General features: G+C 40.1%; 1 protein-coding gene across 1 annotated transcript in view; it reads right to left on the bottom strand.

Moving 5' to 3' along the window:
* Nucleotides 1-975: 975 nt before the first annotated feature.
* Nucleotides 976-20,871, bottom strand: part of Dcp2 (decapping mRNA 2) — a 32,349-nt gene continuing 12,453 nt past the window's right edge. The window contains exons 2-11 of the mRNA XM_051201038.1: nt 20,608-20,759; nt 16,367-16,494; nt 15,863-15,961; nt 12,496-12,648; nt 12,274-12,386; nt 12,067-12,174; nt 8,988-9,126; nt 6,053-6,163; nt 3,663-3,714; nt 976-2,143 (exon numbers count right to left, since the gene is read on the bottom strand). Coding sequence (XP_051056995.1) covers nt 1,980-2,143; nt 3,663-3,714; nt 6,053-6,163; nt 8,988-9,126; nt 12,067-12,174; nt 12,274-12,386; nt 12,496-12,648; nt 15,863-15,961; nt 16,367-16,494; nt 20,608-20,759 — 1,219 coding nt within the window. The 3' untranslated portion in view covers nt 976-1,979. The remainder of the gene's footprint in view (nt 2,144-3,662; nt 3,715-6,052; nt 6,164-8,987; nt 9,127-12,066; nt 12,175-12,273; nt 12,387-12,495; nt 12,649-15,862; nt 15,962-16,366; nt 16,495-20,607; nt 20,760-20,871) is intronic.

The raw sequence follows: 20,871 nt of genomic DNA, 5'->3' as shown, positions 1-20,871 counted from the left end.
ACATTTGATGGTTCTTACAATCAGCAACTTAAAGGTCGTACTTCTGGTAACGACATCACTTTTGCTTTAATATCGAGAGCTGAAAAATCCAACCTCTATAGGCACCAGAGACTGAGCAAAGCACTCATTTAAGAAAGTCTCTCTCTCTTTCTCTTTCTTCTTACAAACACACACACACACACCCCACACTTAAATGGTTCCCAGATGACAGTGTATGAGTGAAAATGACTCATCTAAGGAGCAAACTAAACCTTCACTCCCTTAACCATTTAACAGAAATCCAGAATGCTGGGACCATCTATAAATATGGCTCAAGAAGACCCAACCAAAGCAGCCGTATTTCTGAGAAGAATAGCAAGGGCTTCCTAACACACTCATATACTGTATTAAACAGCAAAGGTCACAGAAGGATTCACAAAGTAGTCCCATAAAAGATTCTAGACACACTGTATCACCGTGAAGTCTCCTGCTTAGCACCTTAGCACTGAGTGACACTTTCATTAATAAACAGAATTTCTTCTTTAAAATCAGCCATTTAAAAGCTAAAGCAACATAGAAATGCCAAGGGAATACCTTACAGTAATAGCCCTTCCTTTCAAAGTTCTGAGGGGCTAAGGAGAACCCCCTATCAGATAGGCTATATATATACAGAATAAAGATTTCTATAGTAATATTTATAAGCAGAGATATACTTTGTTGATACCACTTGTAAAAAACAACTTTTAAAAACCCTCATGACAGATGCACGTGCACACATGCACTCCAATACCCCACCCCACCCCACCCCCAGGAAATATTCTCAGTGAGGTCAGATGCAGCCAAAATGCTATTGCCTCCTTAAAGCTCTGGTGATTGTCCTCAGTTACAGATGACCCTTGTAAAATAGCATTGTCATCCTTGTTTGGATTTAAGAATCCCGAAGGAGCAAAATACAAAATACATTCTTAGGTGTGAGCTAAGTACATTACTTAAGAGTCCCCCAGCAACACAGCTATATTTATTTGTACCGGGTAAATTGCATAACCCCTTCTTTTCTCACTTTATAACCCAGGGGCTTCAAGATATTAATAAAAAGCATGTCACTCTGCTATTATGGCAAACTGGAACATAATGTAACATCAGCTTCCACAGATCAACACTGACATACAATATAAAACTAAGAATGTAGTTTTCCATACAAATTCACACTAGGGTATGTATGGATATTTCACATGAGCATAATCATTGCACAATACTGAACAGTTGGACACAGATGGTCAAGGTATGACCCAAAGTAACTGCCAGTGACTGGCTTCCATGCTCTATGCTCCAGCACTTTCTGACAGCATACACCACAGCTCAGAATTACTGCATCAACCCTCACCAATTCAGTCTCTCTCCAGGCTGTGGCCTTTGTCCTGATGAAGTGCTCAAGAGTTCTCTGTGCAAATGAGGACTGTTTTCAAGATGCTGGTTCTGAATAACTGACAAAATCCCAAACAGGATTAGATTCTCAGTGGTCAGAAGCAGAGAAATGAGCAAAATGCCTGCAATCCTGATGTCATGTTCCAGCTCTTAATGCTCACTAACAATTGGGGAGCTAAGTTTCTTTGAAAATTTTCAGTTAGAAAACTTACTGCAATCACTAATATGGGGAGATGAAATACTCCTATTAACTTGGCTACCTGTTGATGATTCAATCAAAACAACTCTTTCCTTGATCAGAATTCAAAATAAATGCCCTCAAAAAAGGAAAAGACAAAAAACAAAGGCGACTAAAACGTGGTTCCGAACACTGAAACGGTAAAATATAAAAAGTTCTAAATGCATTTACAGTGCAAACTTGTGTTTCTTTCTAGTTTCTCTTCTGTACAGAAAATCTCTTTAGAAACTGCCTCCCTGCATTTCTTTCAGATACCTGAGAAAGGTAAGGCTTGAGGAGACATACTCAAATGCAACAGGGCTCTGATCATGGGACTTTTGCAATATACTTGCTGCTATCAAAGGTCCAAGATTTTCATTATAGCATTTTGGTCAAACTTGAAACTCAGGAAGGTTCTGGATGAAAATGGGAACTTGCAATGTCCGTTACATGCCACAGAGTATCCCTCAACATGTTCTACCAATGGGTCTTCACCAGAACAAGGCAAGTCATATGCAGCATCTGCTTAGGAAACAAAATTAGTAGTCAGTAACTCAGAAAGTTTATCAAACACTACCCTCCACCTACTCAGAGGGAAACACAGGCATCTTTCTATAATGATTCAATCTTAACCACCTCAGTCAGTATTAAATGGTATCTTACTTATTAGTACCTATTTTTATTTATTTCTATTAATTCAGATTCTTACCCTCTGCCCTTTAAGGCATATTTTAGCTCTTGTATTTGTATTTTATGCCAGAGTATCCAAAACTTTTTGACAAAGGTCAATATGAAAATACCATGAAAACTACAATTACAATAGAAAAAAAAAAAACTGTAAAGATTTTAAGTAGAGAAAAATACAGTTAAAATTTACCATCTGTACAAGAGATCAAAAGAGAAAACCTCAAATGCTCTTTGATAGTCAGTCTTACCAATGCCTTTCTTTTGAACACAGTAACAAAAGCCAAAAGAAACAAACAAATACATCAATTTAAACATTATCAAGCCCTATGCTTAAAAGATAAAGATGAACTTCCCACAGTGAGGCTAAAGCATCTTTGTTCACTTTTTAAACTTGTGTGTGCACACACACCCACATGAGAGCATGAGCACAGGCATGTTATGGCACACATGTGTAAGTCAGATGAACTCAGTTATTGGTCCATGCCTTCCATCTTGAGATGGGGGTCTCTTGTTTGCTTTTGCAAACTAACAGAGATCGACCTGCCTCTGTCTCTTGAGTGTTGGAATTAAGAGCACACACCACCACCACCTACTGCTCTTCATTTCTTAACTGCTCTTCATTTCTTACGTTTTCAGTAAGAAAGGTTTCAATTTGGCACAATGACATTTCTTAATATTCAAATTAGCACCTGAGAAAAATAGTGTACTATACTTCTAAATGACATTTATTAATCAAACATCAGTAGCACTAGAGTAACTTCATAGATTTGCATGCTTGGTCCTCAGATGGAAGGAGTAGGAGATGTGGCCTTGTGGGAGGAAGTGAGTTGCTGGGGATGGGTTTTGAGGCACAATGTAAAGCTCTCAACTACTTCCCCAGCACCCTGCCTGCCTGCCTGCCAGCTGCCATGTAAGCAAGCCCCCAATTAAATGCTTTCTTTGTAAGAGAGCTGCTTTGGTCACAAAGCAGACACACTACATTCCATAATGGAGCAAGGAAAAATGACACCATTTAAAATGTTGGTCCCACTACAACAAAAACAGAGTGAGAATGAGGCACCTTCATTATCATATCATTTACCATCAGCCCGCAGGCCAGTGTTCACAGCACACATTCATGTTTATTTACAAAAGGAACAGTACATTCAACAGTGAGTAATGTCGTCTGGATCACCTATTAGTAATTCCTTCCAGTCAGTCTGCACTGAGAGAATCTCACACATGCACTCTCTGGAGCACAGGGGCACCTCTTCCTGTGTAACTGTCATCACAAAGCCCACTGATCACAGCTGCTAAAATCAAACTCAGCCCCACAGGACAAATTAAAAAAAGATAAATAAATAAAATGTCTTGCCTGTCTCAAAGTTGTCCTGAAGTTTTCGTGGATGCAGCTTCTTTTCACATTTCTATGAAAAACAAAAAACAAAAAAACAAAACAAAAAAAAAAACAAAACAAAAAAAAAACACACACATTCAGCAAAGTCTCTTGTTATTTTTACTTACTAAAACTCAAGAGATACATGATCAAGCATCTTAAGAAGAAAACTAAATTAGGAATCTAACCATCATCCCCAGGGAGTTTCCTTAAAGCCCAACTTTTAAACAATTTGGAGAATATGCAGCAACGTTATTACCTACCACCTCTGCATAGCACTGTCCCATAGCCCCTCCTGTTACCTAATGCTAACCCTAAACCCAGGGCCTGCCATATGTGATGGTGAACTCTATCCCCAGAGTTCCAGCATTTTAAACGTAACTGGACGTAAGTAACATTCCCTTTCAACAAGCACAGACCTCAACTTTTGTTTCTGCTGAGTTAAGGCAAACACTTGTAAAGACCCACAAGGTTGCCGAGCAGTGGTGGCACACACACACACACACACACACACCTTTAGTCCCAGCACTTGGAAGGCAGAGGCATGTAGAGATCTGTGAGTTGGAGGCCAGCCTGGTCTACGAAGGAAGTTCCAGGGTTACAAAGAGAAGGCCTCTGTCTTGAAAAAGCAAAAAGAAACAAAAAGACCGACAATGCTGCATCCATCCATTATCAATTTCTTGGATATTTACATACATTTAAACTCTCCTTGAAAAACAAGCAATTTCTCAAATTTCTGACATACGCAAAAACCTCTATGAAAGATTAAACCAAGTAGCAAACCTTATGCTTTGTCAATATACTCAATAACACACAACTCAGCATTCAAATTTTTCATCTATGCTTGTCTGGTAGGGAATGGAAGTTTAATACATTTTAGCTGCTATTGTTTGATTTATGAGACTGCACCTTAGTTATGTAGCCCAGGTTGGTTTCAAACTCACAAACCAGTAAGCAGCACCCCTCCATAGCTCTGAATCAGTCCTACCTCCATGTTCCTGAATATCCTTGTTTCTTTCCATGAACTGTTAATGCGGTCACGGTGTTGTATCGCAACAATCACTAACCAAGATACCCGTGTTAAGGGTGTCCCCTCCCCACTTTAAGCTTGAAGTACTAATATAACTCACTTGTTTTTGCTGCTTTTAGATTTTTTTTTTTTTTTTATTTGATTTTGTGTATCCCTTGCTGTCCTGGAACTCAGAACTCAGAGACCCACCTGCCTTTGCCCCCCCCCCCCCCCCCCCCGACTGCTGGGATTAAAGGCACGTGTCACTACTGCCCAGCATATCACACTTAAAGACACAGCAAACAAATAGAAAACTCAACATACATTAACAGAAAAGGTCAGGAAAGACACTCAACTGTCTTGCAGAAAAAAATTTCTCCTAAACTTTTAACTGCAATGTAACAAAAAATTATATGCCAGAAGATCTCATGGAAAGAAACTGAACAGAATGGGGTTATAAAGCTGGGGGGTAGGGAAGATAGAAGGACACAAGAGGCTGTTCAATGATGAAGTTACTGGGAGATGGGTTACGAAGGCTTGATGTGCTATTACACAGTAGCAGGACTAGGAACAACAATGTAAATTTCAAAGAGCTAGAAGAAAGGAGTGTCAATTACTGTTTCCTTCTGCTCGAGGTTGGTCTCAAACTCATTACGTAGTCCAGGCCTGTCTTAAGCTTCAGTTCCTAAGGCCTCAGCCGCCTAAGCACTCTGCCAGCATAATGTTCACCATGAACATTACACTATGTACCCACACACTGAAATAAATATATGATACTCCATAAATATCTATATTCTTATGAATCTACTAAAATATTCTAATTTAATTAACATTCTTTAAAAAGGTGTGTGTGTGTGTGTGTGTGTGTGTGTGTGTGTGTGTGTGTGTGTGTGTGTGTTTGTGTGTAAATATCCAGGGAAGCCAGGAGACAACATCAGATCTCTGGGAGCTAGAGATCAAATCTGAGTCAGGGAACCAGACTTGGAGCCTCTGAAGAGCAGCAGATGCCTTTAACCATGGAGCCATTCCTCCAGACTGCTAAACAATGGGTTTTCAGGGAAAAAAAAAAAAAAAAAAAAGCTTGTTTTTACTATATAGTATTTTCAAAGCTTTAAATAAAATGTAAGAAACCACACAAGGCAACAAGTAGAAGTGTACCCTATTAACTAATCCAGGCCTGCGTTGAGAATTGCCAAAGGGAATTTTAGGTTTAAGCTTATGAAGGCCACAGTAAAGAATTAATTTCTTAAAATCCTACCATTAAAATTAGTCAAATAAGGTAAGAACTAAACCAACATTACTGCATCTAGACGACACCTGCTCCATTCTTAGAGAGCTGCCTCCTAACCCCAGCGCTTACCATCAAGGGATTCTGTTGCTTGGCTGGTTGACTGTGAACTCCATTGGTTCTCTTCTTTTGATTAGGTGAATCTTGATACTGTTTTCTGCCATTCCCTCTCAGGGTTTGATTCTGTTTTTCCAGTAAAAAGAACATGTAAGTCTACAGTATAACAGTAAGAATGTATCCTCTGAATGTTTACCTCAACTGAAGAGAGCTCACTAGGCACCATCTAAATGTTTACACACTGCTGTATCAATTTATTTTCTTACAAGATTGCTTTGCAAAGGCTCATATCCTCTGAAACAGGGAACAGCAAATGCATCACTCCCTAGGCTGTTCCCACACCTTTTGCTTTATCATGACTGCTTATGAAGTGGTTCTAATGCACAAATATGACAGGGTACAGCTCAGGGCTAAAGCTCATACACAACCTAAGGCCCCAGAGTCAAACTGCAGCACGAAGGTAAAGGAATGGGAGAGGAGGCAGAAGAAACTCTAGGATCCTCAGGGGAATGCTGGAGACTGCGCAGGGAAGGCAGGCCAGGGCACATGGGCCAACCCGCTTTTCTCTTTTAAGCTTATTTACCAATATGCATGTGTATGGCACAGTGAGTGTGTGTGCCAGACGGTCAGAGAACATCTTTGCACACCCTGTTCTCTCCTTCCACCTTTACACAGGTTCTAGGATCATACCCAGGTCCTGAGGCCAATGCAGGGAATGTTTACAAACTAAGTAATCTTCCTGGCCCCCACAGCTCTTAGTAGTATAAATTAAGTAGTCACCATCAGTTATCAGGAAATTAGAATAAACTAGTACCACTAAGGGAATAAGCTTTCACAAAATAATGAAGATTAGTGTTTTGGGTCTCTAATCTTAAATTTAGACATAGTCTTTTTCTTTTAATTTTTTATTCATTCTATATACCAACTACAGTTCCCCCTCCATCTCCTTCTCCTGCTCCCCCACCTCTACCCCCCATCCAACTCCTCAGAGAGGGTAAGTCCTCCTCCTATGGGGAGTCAACTAAGCCTGGCATACCAAGTTGAGGCAGGACCAAGTCCATCTCTCACCCTATCCCACATCAAGGCTGAGCAAGGTATCCCACCATAGGGAATAGGCTCCAAAACACCAGCTCATGCCTCTGGGAGAGGTCCTCATGTCCCACTGCCAGGGACCCCACAAACAGGCCAAGCCACACAACTGTCACCCACATTCAGAGGGCCTACAGTTCAGTCCCATGCAGGTTCCCCAGCCTAGACACAATTGTTTTCAAATATCCATTTCCACTTCAAATCTTGAAAAATAGCTATTTGAGAGAACTATCAACAGTGAATCTAAATGTTACTTATAAAAAATGTTCATCTTCATTCCACCCACTCACTCACAGAAAGCTCTAGGTAGCTGCTGAAATAACTGGCCAACAGTAACCAAACTGAAACAGACAGAGTGGATCTCATGCCACCACGCTTTCAACTTAGATTCATTTTTGTCCTGTCAAATTTCCTTTCCTGTGACCATTTTTAGGATGTGAACCTCAGCACCAGCAGACGGGGATGTTTGTCAACACCAGCAAAACTCACTGTTTCTGATGCTGCTTTTTTCCTGTGTAATTCTGGAGGTCTAAGATCTTGTTTGCATGAGGCCCTATGATACCATACCCAGCCCACTTGCCAAACACTTTTATTTTTCAAAACAGAAACTCTGTTCCAATCGAACGGTAACTTCTTTCTGTCCCTCCCTTCTTCCACCTCTCTCATTTTTGAGACAGGATTTCTTTGTGTAACAGACTTTCTTGTAACTCCCTTTGTAGGCTGGCCTTGAACTCACAGACATGCACCTACCTCAGCCTCCCAAGTGCTGGGGATTAAGGGCAAGTGCCACCACCACCCAGTAAAAGTAACTACTCTGAAATCTCCACTACTTCCAGCCATAACTACTACTTAGCACACATTATGCCTGTGAATTTACCTATGCTAGACACCTTTCATAGAACCACACATTTTTTTGTCCCTTTGTCCCTGCTTCATCTCAGCCATTGTCTTCAAGGATCATCTATATTGTAAATGTCTCGGAATGTACTCCTCATAGGCTGAATAGTCCAGTTCATGAACACAGCCTTTTCATTCATCCATCTACATGTTGTGACTGAATGATGCTGGGATTGTATGGCATCTGTTAAAGCCGTTTTTGGTTCATTTGTTTATGTATGTAGGAGTGGGGATTCTGACTGATGTGACAAACTCACATTTAACTGGTGGGGAAACCACCAAGCTGTGTCACAGCAGCTGCCTCTTTACACTTCCAAGAGCATGGCACAAGGTGCTAGCTCTCTGCACACTCACAACACTGATGATTTTGTGTTCTGTTGGGTTTATCACCACAGCCATCCTGAAGCATAGCAGAGCTCTATTTCCTGAAATAAACACGGCTCAGTTTTTTCTGTACTGAATGGCTACCTGAATGTCTTTAGAGATGGGCCTGGTCAAGTGTTTTAGAACGGGGTTGGGCTTTATAGAACTTTTGGGTGGCTACTGTTCTTGAGGCAACAATTTGGAAACCAATAAAATGTTCGCTAGGTATAATGTTCACTGTGGCATAATTACATACTACATGAAATGACAGTGAAAATGATATAATACACTGTTACCTTTTTCTATAAACAATAGATCCTATTAATCTTAACTCACACATCATCTTCTTTTAAGCCTTTTACTGGCAGCATACATAAAAAGGCTCCAGTGGCACATCCCATTATTATTTCCTACATTGGATTTATTCCAAGGTTATGAAGGATACTGAGTCTCAGGTCTGTTCAAGTCTCAAGCTGGGCGCACAGGTAAATGTTCAACAATCCAGAGCTCTACTAACTGCTACACGTAATTTCTCAGCTGAACATGATTTCAAAGCCAAATGACCATAGCATCTGCAAGAATTTCAATGTGATTCACTTACCTTTGCTTTGAAAGGGTCCGACGACACTTCTGTATGGTTACTGTGAGGCTTCTGCTGCAGTGGCTGCCTGTGCTTTACCCACTGGTCACTAGGAGAACCTTCAGGAAACAGCTGCTGGCTGTGGCGGAATTTTGTTCGACTATACCAAGGTTTGAAAAGATGAGATTTTTCACTTGCACTTCTCTGAAAGCCTTGACAATTTAACCTACCAACTATATATTTTACTTTTTTTTATCATTAACCTTTTTCAACTAATTCCTTACGTTATAAAAACAAGAAAAAAAATTGCAAGACAGAGTATCTCTATGCAGCCTCTGTACACCAGGCTATGGTTAAAACTCAGAGATCCACCTGCCTGTCTTCTGAGTGCTGAGATTGAAGTCATGCACCAGCACACACAGCACAAGCAGAGTTTCTGAGCAGCTTTGTCAGCTGTATTTTCCCCAGTTGTTCAGATAAGTAACTGGCGCTAATAAATATTTCTTACGTTATCAACCTACCATTTTTACCCAGGCTTTTCTGAATTATTCATAACATCCCCTCCCTATAAGTAACTATATTCTTTAAAAGTAAAGACAGTTCTTTGTATATTTAGTTGAAACAAAGACATGTATGTGGATTTTCTTTTTAATAGGATAGACAACACACATTGTTTCTAGATGTCTCAGGAAGGGATTTGATCAAATAGGTTGATTATAGATCCTACCACTGTCAGATGTGATCTGAGAAAACAGGTTACTTTCTAGAGCACAGCTCTAGATGAAAGTACTGCAATGGCACAGACTTCTGAATGCGCAAGAACCAGAAGTTAACACAAAGCATGTATGAACTGAATCTGAGGATCTGTGGCCTGTTCATCTTGGTTCTGAACATGGAACACATACATGCAACATGCTATGAAGCTAGGAACACCAAGCAACACTGTGTGAAAGACTTCTGCTTGGAAGTGAGATTAATATGTTGTAGGATTGTAATATATACAATATAGCTTTGACTTTTACAGAAAGAGAGCAGCTTAGTTATTGAATGCAAAGACTGTCAGTGTTTTCCTACCACCCTCAGCAGGTATGCATCAAATCATTTTGTCTTTGGACTATTTTCTGTTAGAATGCTTGATTTGGGGACTGAGGGCTGGCTCAGCAGGTAGAACCATGTGCTGTGCAGGCCCAGTGGTCTGAGTTCAAGCTTTGGAAACAATGGGTAGAAGGTGGTCTTCTGACCTCTACAGGCTTGACTGCCTGCCTGCTTACACCCACCCACCCAATAACAATGATTTCATTTTGAAAACTGTTGCCACACATAAACACTGCCATAAAATTTCACCCTATATCATCCCATACCTGTACATAAATATTACCCTAAAGAATTTCACTCTATAGCACCCCATACCTGCAAATAAACACTACCTCAAAGACCAACACTGTAAGATGATTAGCAGATTCCTTTCAGATTCCTTCACTTCTCCCATTTAAAACTTACTTAAAGCTGGATCTGGTGGCTGCAGGCTATAATAAAAACACTAAGAGGCGGAAGCAGAAGGACTCTATGGATTTAAGGCCAGTCTGGGCTACAGAGTGAGACCCTGTCTCCAAGTGTCAAATTAGAATACATTCTGTAATTCTAGCTTTTTAAAAGACAAAACTGACATTCTTTCCAACATATCAGACAGCATGACTGAAGTGAATACTGCTTCTAAAGGAAACATGAAAAGCAGCTAAAGTTTGCACAAATCACCTCTCCTATTAGCAGAACAGAAACCCAATAACTCAAAGTAAGAGTGACCATACCAGAGGCTGGGGGAGACTTTCCCAAGGGTGTACTGTCACCACTGTCACCACTTACGGCTTCTTGGTACTATCTGTTTCTATACTCGTGGCTATATTCTTGACTTCGTGACTTGTGTCATACTATTCACTTATTTTATTAGTGGTGCCTTGGTAAATTATAAAATTTATAAAAATTATAAATTTTGTAAGACAGAAATGGTTCTTAAGGCATTTAATCCAATGTCTTCTCCTCTTAAAACCAATACAAATGCAACTGTACTTTTTAAAAATTTATTAACCATAAATGTGGTCTACTCTTATTGTTTTAAGATTGAAATCCTGGATAATAAAGACCACCAAACTAGAAAAAAATGCAAAACAACAAACAAAACAACAATTCTGGCAAATAAGTACACACACTAAGTGCACTGAGAAAACATGGTCAAGGTGCTTGCAGCCAAGCCTGATTATGATTGAGTTTTATTCCAGGGACCCAACATGGAAGAACAGAACCATTTTCAAGTTGTCCTCTGCACACACCCACACCCAAAATAAACAAACATAATAAAATTACACATTATGAATATTTAATAAAGTTACTTTACAAATGTGTACCAAGTTCCAAACCAATAACTGTCAGCCCTCTCTCCATAACACAGTGGGTAAAGTGCTTGCTGTACAAACATGAGAACCCCACTTAGATCCCAGAACCCAGGTACAAAAGTCTAGTGTGGTGATATATGTTTGTCATCCCAGAGATCGGGAGGCAAGACAGGCATGTTCTTGGGAACTCCAGGCCAGCGAGAGACCATGAATCCAAACAAAAAGCTGAATGACAGACACAGTCACTGACCTCAGCCCTCTCGTGTGCACATGTGGCCACATACCCACATGAGCATGCACATTCATTTGTATACAAAACTTTGTTAAAAAAAATCAAAAACAGTTGCAGTCACTGACTTTAACAAATTATTCATCGGCAGCACCTCCCACCTCCTGTGTAACAGACTTCTAGGAACTTCTAGGAACTAAATTATCACCAAGGTAGAGTATTAGCTATTCAACATACATTCTTTTCCTTTTCCTAGTGTTGTAAGAAGTAGGTATCCTTTTGAGTGTGTGATTTTAAAATGTGCCTGAAGTGCCTTTCCTCCAATTAACCCCTTTCATCTTAGGAAAAACTTTAAAAAAACTATCTTATGCACAAAACCAGGGACACACCAGAGCTTCCAAAGGCTCCCAAGCCTCAAAAAGCAAATGGCACTGAATGGAGAACCCCAGCAAGCCACAATCTCTCAAGTACACCTTTTTACCTCATTTTTTCCACAGTGGGCTTGGCTGGTGTGCTACCAGCTGAGGAAAAACCGTTGTCACTGTCCGAGGAATCTCCAAATCTTCGAGATAGCCAGTCCCTTAGTGGTCTATGGAAACATTAAAAATTCATTAAAAAGATAAACAAAAAGCTCAAACCTTAAATAGCAGCATCAAGGCCAGTTTTACAATGGAAGAAATGAACATACCTGATAAAGGGAATGGCCATAAAAAACTTATTAGGTGCCAAGCCAAGCTTGGACTTGGGAGTCATATCATTTCTATGACAGGGCAATTTCTCAATGGAGAACCACTCAATGTTCTGAAACACAATGCATTTAGTTGATTACTATTAAGGAGTAGCTAAAATGAACTCCCTACTTCATTCAACTGGAGTTCTTAGCAGCAACTCACAGATATTTCTTACATACCCGAATTTCCCTTCTGGTTTTGGGGTTGAATTTTGTGTCTTTTGGAACTCCTGGAATGATGTACAAGCGAGCAAGCTGGTCATTGATTCTAAGTTCAATGTAATCATCCTTACAAATATAGTCTCTGATATCAAAACCAGTTTCCTCAAAGACCTGAAGATAAATGGGAATAAAATATTTGATTTTAACCACTTGAGGGTAAGGCAGACGGATATGAATTCAAGGGCAGTCAGTTATGTAACAGCCTCTGTGTCAAAACAAACTAGACAAAAACATTATTCTAACCTAATTCGTAGTTAGGGAATTGGGACAAAGCCCCTCTTTATAATAACACAAGTAAAATTTAAACAGATCAAATAGGGATAAACTACTGGCAAAGGATGGCTAATAATCGGGCTATCAGTCAAGACTTCACAGGTACCTGGCTTTCAGACAAAATTGCTTCTGCTATTACTCTGTAGTTCCACCAAGTGGCAGAAGGACCGACTACAATTCTAGTACTCTTAGTTCAAATACACTCAAAAAGGCAATTGCATGAATTCAACCTTAAGAAATTCCTAGGTTGATGGCTGGCTAACAGTGGTGCCCACTTTTAATCCTAGCATTCAGGGGGCAGAGGTGGGCGGATCCCTGTGAGTTTCAGTCCAGCCTGATCTATTGAGTGAGTTCCAGAGACATTCTGTCTCTAAAAAACCATCCCCCCATCCACCCCACAAAAATCCTGGGTTGAAACCATTGTGCCTCTCTTGAGAAAGGGGGTATGGCAGTAGTAAGGGTGAAACGAGTATCTCAAAAAGTATAACCCTGATCTTGTTTAAGAAAAGACCCCACCAGCTCTCTAGATAATGCCCAAACACACCCTGGAAAACCCATGTGGACATAGAGCTGCAAATCAGATTCCTACAGCCAGGAAGAGAGCCTGCAACGACATTCAATTAGCTGGAGCCCTAATCTTGGATCTCTAGCCTCCACATCTGCTAGGAAATAAATTCTGCTGTTTAAGCTACTCAGTCAGCTGTAAATCAACTCAAACTAAACAGTAAGGTTCCAGCCAACTACCCAAACTTCTCTCTTTATGGCAATCATTTAGAAACCAGGATTAAAAACCAAGGTTTGCCTTTAAAAAATCTACTGACAGGAAAACCACCTGCCCAGGGCCAAGGCCATCGAACCTGTGATCCTGCCTGTATCTCCCACAGCACCACAGTTACAGGCACAAGCATATACATTATGTGGGTGCTAAAGATTTGAATTCAGGTCCTCATGCTGGAGCACAAGTGTCCTTACCTACTGAGTCCTCTCCCTAGCCCATGGCAGCTTTCTTAAAGGCATCCTATACAAGTGTTCTTTGACCACACTCATAGCCTGAATTTTCCCTTTTCACTTCCAACCCCTTCTGGCATTCCCATTCATTCCCTGGTTCTCACTTTGTTCATGTCTTGCATACATACAGGACTGAATGTACGAATATAATGTCTAGGGTTCCAAAAGCAGAGATGTATTTGTCTTTCTGCATCTGACTTCTTATGACTAACCTCTGGCTTCATCTATTTTTCTGCAGACAACAAGATTCTGTTGCTTGAACAAACACTGACAGTATGTATGTAATGACACTGCCAGCACGCATATAAAAACTGGGTGCACACTGGCAATCCAAACTGAGTTTTCCTGTTTGGGCAGCAAGCACTTTGCACACTTAGCTAAAGCCCATACCCCACGACAGTGGCTTTTAAGAACTCTTTTTCTTCACTAAAAAACTACATCCAAACTAAAACCAGGTAAAAAGTACCACTGCATCAAACACACCACCTCAAAAACATATCAGAATCAAATTTCTGCCACTTCTCCGAACTCAGAGATGTTGCTTCTGGCTATGAAGTTCTTGAAAGCAACTCTCCGTAATACATTTGAGTGGTTAAATGACTTGGCCAAAGTAGCTAGCTAGGCTTTTACATAAACACAGCCTAAACCAGAACAAATGTCAAGGGTCAGGTATAATGTCGAGTAGGAAAAGAGCTAACTAACAGCAGACTATGCATGTAGTAAAGGCAAAAATGGTAAACAAGAGTTGCTGTTTAGGTTCAGAGATCATTATGGGCTAGAGCTGACCAGCAATATAATTTTAAATACGGATGGATGAAAACCACATTCTGAACTTCACTTTACATAGAAACTCCATCCTTCTTCAATGTTAAGTGGCAACAGAACTTCAGAGGAAAAGGGCTGTTGTGGTTTAAGTCTGGATGTCCCCAACAGGCTCATGCTTGTGCCTGGCCTCTATCACATGGTGCTATGTGAGAGGCTGTGGAGCCTGTAGAAGGTAGATCTGGATGGTAAGAACAGGTGAGCAGACCTTGGAAACTTAAACCAGGCCCCAGTCCCGACCAAGCTGAGCTTCTAGATTCACCATGTGAACAAGCGTGGTGCAACCTGAGATGCCCAGCACTGAGCTGTTCTGCCACGCCTTCCCTGCTGCAGACCCCGGCTCTGACAGTGAAAGTCATGGTCAATTCTTCCGCCACCAAGTTGTTTCTGACAGGTGCTCTGTGACATTAAAACAGAAATAACTGATACAGAGATGCACCAAGCTGGGCTCTGAACTGGCAGGGAGAGAGGAGCGGATGTTTGGGTAGGCATAATTTTAGAAACAATCAAATTCAGAGAACAAAGAATAAATCTTTTAAAAGGCTGAGCTGGGGGCTAAGCTGGCAGTGGGGCAGGATTTAAACTTTATCTTTTAGGTCAGGTATAAGGCTAAGTTTTTGAGGAGAAACACGTAATGTGTTAGAAAAACCCAGACTCTACATGAACCAAGAATATAGTTAGAAGTTGAAATGCTTTGTCAAACAAACAAACAAAAACCAATTTTCAAGCAGAAAGTAGAAAAGACACCATTCTAAAGAAAGGAGCCAGAGATAATGCTGTAAAATAGATAGTGAGAACAGATGAAGGCAGAAATGGCCAAAAAAAAAAAAAAAGCTGGTATGTGTGTGTGTGTGTGGGGTGAAGCAGTATCTTATTTATTATTTTCATGTGTAGGCATGTTTTGCTTGCTTGCTATGTGTAACACTTGTATGCCTGGTACCCAAGAAGGCCAGCAGAGGGCACTAGATCCTTTGGATTCCTTGGCACTAGAGTTACAGATGGCTTGGGGCAGCATAAAGGTGCTGGGAATCAAACCCAGGTCCTCAAAAAAGGAACAGTGCTCCTAACTATCTCTCTAGCCCAAAGGGATGCAAAATGTCTAGTTAAACTATGCATGCATTCAAGTTTCAGAAAAAGACTGAACTTTCTCCAGAGTCCATCTATACAGACTTGGACTCCACAAGCCTAGAGCCACACTTACCACCAAGTGCAGGCAACTCACCTCTCTGGCGGCACAGTCATGGGGTGCTTCCTCTTTGTTTACTTTCCCTTTTGGAAACCCCCAGCCTGATTTTGCCAGGTACCCCTGAACCAGCAGTACCTACAAACAAACAGAAATTCAAAACCAAAACCAAACAAAACCCAAAGAAACTCAGTTTCCTTTCCCATGTTCCAGTCCTAAATCAAAAGCATTTTCTCTACTTCGGGTAATTATTTACCAATAAACTGCAAACAGCATTTGGCCAAAATGTCTTCCAAGAATATAAATATAGTATGAATAAAACACTGTCTATTTAAGACATATTTTTTCAACAATGAATTCACAGTACTTTATTTAAGGCATAACAAGTACAACAGAATGCAGGTAAAACATCCAAAATTGAGTTATTTAACATTAATAATCTAAGGCTATTTTCAAGCCTCAATTTAGAACATTCTGAAGTCAAGAGGGTAGAAATGAATAGTTAGCCTGCATCGCACTAGAACTCTTGGACACAGCACTCACATTCTCAAGTGTCTCATCAAGAATGATTGCACCATAGGTCGGCACTCCCATTTTATATTCCTTCCATTCATCCAAAACTTTTTCCACATCTTCGCCTTGTGGCAGCAGAAATGGACAATGACTGAAAAGTATAAATAATGTTAAGGAAACTACCTTTCCCTTACTAAAGCCAAAGAAGCTACTCCCTGGAGGGGCAGGAGTGATGCTCAGTGGTCAGGAGTATGACCTACACTCTAGAGAGCCAGAGTCTAGCTCCCAGTGCCCACATCTGCGGCCCACAGCCAACAACTCCAACTCTGAGGGCCTCTTCAGGCCTCCACAGCCACCCACACACATAAATACACAGACACAGGGGTAAAAATAAAAGTTCTCAAAACTATATAGAGAAACAGACTTATTTAAATCAACTACATGAAATTACTCAAGTTTGCCATTTATTTAGGTTGAACTCTGCCGCTTTTCTCCCAGCACACTCATTTTCCTTGAACAAATCATTAGCTTTTGTATTTAAGTTAGACACGAATCAAATTAAGTTTCTGATAACCTGTCTCTAGATTCCTGAGTTAAGGAATACAAAGTCAGAAACTGCAACTGTCTGGAATACTCATCAGCGTGTCAAACCCAGAACTTCTGGGATCCCAAAGCAGTTCAGAAGGGTCGGCTACTGCGTAACGTACACACCGCATTTATGAACCTCTTTACCACATACATACTACTTCTTTCCTAACTGTCCATGTTAAAAGTGAGGGCTTACTAAAGTTTATAAAGGCAAACCTGGGTGTCAGCTTCAGAAGAAATTTTAAGTACATACCTAAGAATCAGAACAGTGTAAAATATTAAGAGAATAAATTTATAAACAAAAATCTTTAAAACCGTATGCTTGGTCTTTTGATGCCCTGAGCCATCAAGACCGACCACTAAAATAGATGAAGACTGTGGAGAAAATTGTAATTTAGGCCGGGCAGTGGTGGTGCATGCCTTTAATCCCAGCACTTGGGAGTCAAAGAAAGGCGGATCTCTGTGAGTTCAAGGCCAGCCTCGTCTACTGACAGCCTCCAAAGCTACAGAGGAACCCTGTCTTGAAAAACAAACACAAATAAATTAAAAAAAAATTATAATTGAGGACATTTTCTCAAATCTAGGATATATTTGAAATGGCCCTCATGCCCTTAAAAAGTAGTACAATCCATTAACTCTAAAACCATGTGCCATGAACATATCTTCAGTTATGTATGATCACAAATATGAACACTACCAGTTGATTTCTGAGGCCACATACACTGAAATCATTTCAATCCCTGTGAACTATTAGTAACAGCAGAAATCTTAAGAGTGAAATAAAAGAAAAAGGAAGGCTCAATAACAAATGGAGCGGAAACGCAAGAGAATCTTTAAATTAGTACTATTATTCACAGTGACAAGTTTGGGCAAAACAAGATCATATTCAGTTGCTCTCATAAATAATAGTTTTAAGAGCCTTTTCATGTATTTTAAAGTTTTAGTTTTATGGTTGCAGTAAGAACTAAAAATTAAAGTGGCTTTCTATAAATCCAAAGAGGTCAGCCATCTATGACAATATAACTAAAAACTAAAATTATTTTGTGCTTTCAAGGTATACTCCGGATACATTGACCATCCTATGAACACCTGTGGTTCCCCCCACAGACCAAGACACTGAAATCACTTCCCAATAAAAGTCTGGCTCAGAGGCTGGAGAGATAAGAGCATGTATTGCTCTTCCAAAGGACTTGAGTTCGATTCACAGCACCCATGCGGGGGACTCACAACCACTTGTAAATCCAGCTTCAGGAAATCTGATGATTCTGGCCTCCTTAAATACCTGCACCCACTGCATGTACCTCAATGCACATAACTAGAAAATAAACATTTTTAGAAAACTCTGGCTCTACAATATTCAATAAAATAATCTTAGCTGAGCAGTGGTGGTAAACACCTATAATCCCAGCAAGGCATACAGACAGATCTCTCTGTAAGTTCGAGGCTAGCCTGGTTTTTAGAGTGAGTTCCAGGACAGCCAGAGTTACACAAATAAAGAAAACCAAACTTTCAGTGTTGAAAAGTCATCGATTTAAAATAAGCACAACATGTACATGCACATATACATACAAACATACATACACAACCCCATACCATTCTTTCACTTTCTCTGTAATTTCTCCACTTACCCAAAATAAAATTTAACAAAATATGAAAACCAACACAAGCAAAACTATCCCAAGCAAACCTGGTTTCTTTTTCAAACATGCCCTAAGTCCCTGCAAACTTCAGGCAAGTTTCTCCCTAACATTGCCCACTCTTTTCCATTTACTCAAACACATCTTACTTTTTAACTTCCTGATGTTCTTCTATTTTTTCCAAAACAGTCTATCTAACCTCAAAATACTTTATTTTCCCAGCAAGCAATCCTTATCACTTACTGGTTCCTTCCTAGATGACAGGCCTATCCTAAACAATTCTATGCTCAACTAGCCTGATTTCCAGACTTACTCTTTGATTAGGCAACACTCACTTTCTACTTAAAGAAGGGAAATGGCAGCGGAGGAAACGAACGAAATTCACAATACGCTAAGGAACAATATCAGGACCCGGTATGGCCCTTCTCTTCTGAACGCTCTTCACCACACTGTATTGTGAGCATTTTCTTTGTCTCTCGTGACCCTAAGTAGCAAGCCTACCTTGTTTACTGCAAAATGCCCAGCACACAGATGCCATTCAGTTTTTTAACAAAGCCGAGTTCCTTCTATTGAAAAAGTTCCTTTTGCATATAACTAAGTGAAAAGAAAAACATTGGATCTCAAGCTTTTGATATCTGTAACACTAAGGTTAAGTATAAAACGTACATGCACACCCAGGAGCAAATTCTTATTCAGAAACCTAAGACGAACACTTTCTCTGGAAAAAAAGGTTAAGATGACTAAAACAAAGGGCTTTGTTACTTTCCACAGCTGGATTATAACTATTAAAAGCAAGGTCTTCTGTCTGAACAGAACCAGTCACCAAGCCTTTAGCAAAAGTAGAATTCATTATAAACACATTTCCCTTTGACTCATCGACTTCCATACATCTCTTCCAGCAAGTGTTCTAAGCCCTTGTTCTGACAGTGTTCTTTCTGGACACCCAAAAACCACAGCTCAGACCCCTAGTCCTTCCTTTATACTAGCGCTTGCCTAGGCTCAGGGCACCAACCACACACATCTTGGATTTCATATTCACATGATGAGCAGATACCTTTGCTCAAACACTGTCGTGTTAATGTCTCCAAAACAGAATGGCATCCAAATTTGTATAGAGCTCTAGGAATCCCTTACTTTATTGTCTGGGAAGTGATGGAGCTTAGTATTTCAGGTTCCTTGTACCTACTCTAAGGCTAGCTCCATGGGGACTGCCACACACTGAATAGCTAAACAACTGTATCTATGGAATAAGTCAAATCACCCTGTTCAAGACTTAAGAGCCCCTACTCCATCACACACTCAGCCATCCACTTCTTATATGTCCTACAAGAAACCTGTGCTTGGCACAAACTAGGATTTTTTGAGCTTTCTAGAGTTTCCAAATTCCACAAGTCTGTTCATTCCATGCTTGTGTCTATTCAGGAAACTCCTTTAAATAAAATCTTTCTTTCCTATTTCTACAGCCTAAGAACATTTAATACAGCAACCTATCTTTTATTTTTTTGCCACACAATTTTATAATCTTAAACATTTGGATAAATCTTTTGTAATTATTATATAAAACAAACTCCTCCCCCCACCCCGGTCTGTTTGTCTTTGACACAGGACTTTTCTATGTAGCCTTGGTTGTCCTGGAACTCAATCTGTAGACCAGGATTTCCTTGAACTCACAGAGATTCACCTGTCTCTGCCTCCTGAGTGCTGGATTAAAGGTGTGCACCACCACTACATCTGACTATGCTGTGTCTTATAAAGGAAGAAAAGCCTCTCTGATCTGATCACCTGGTTAAATGGCATGCAAAGAGTAAACACCAGAACTGCCCCAGAAATGGGCTGGTTATTGCTAAAATAAAATTCATTCCTAATCAGTGTATATTTCAGTACTGTGAAAAATAAGAACACAACAAAACTGCATCACATTTCTATTGTCATTAAATAGAAGTTAAGAAACTCAAAGAAAGGCAAATGGAAATGTGCTAAAACTCTTTTTTTTTTTTTTTTTTTAAGAAAAAATGAAGATGATCATTATAGCAAGAGAAAGGATATCAGCTTTGGCAAAGTCTCTTATCCCACACTGAGGTAATCCTGGTGTGTTCTGCATGTAGAAATCCAAGTAAAACCAATGGGCGAGCTCAATCTGGAAGCAAACTCGGATTGCATTGTCTCTCTCCTCGCTGGGAATATGCAATATGAATCGGCTGTCAAAAACAAAACACACAAAAAAGTTATGCTTACAAACTATTACAGTTGATTTTGATATATTTACTCCCTTGCCATGTCCACCAACTTAAAGACAGAGCAGTATGTGAT

This window comes from Phodopus roborovskii, unplaced genomic scaffold (assembly GCF_943737965.1).
Source record: "Phodopus roborovskii unplaced genomic scaffold, PHOROB, whole genome shotgun sequence".
NCBI lineage: Eukaryota > Metazoa > Chordata > Mammalia > Rodentia > Cricetidae > Phodopus > Phodopus roborovskii.
The sequence above is the reverse complement of the archived record's forward strand: the minus strand, read 5'-3'. Positions and strand labels throughout refer to the sequence as shown.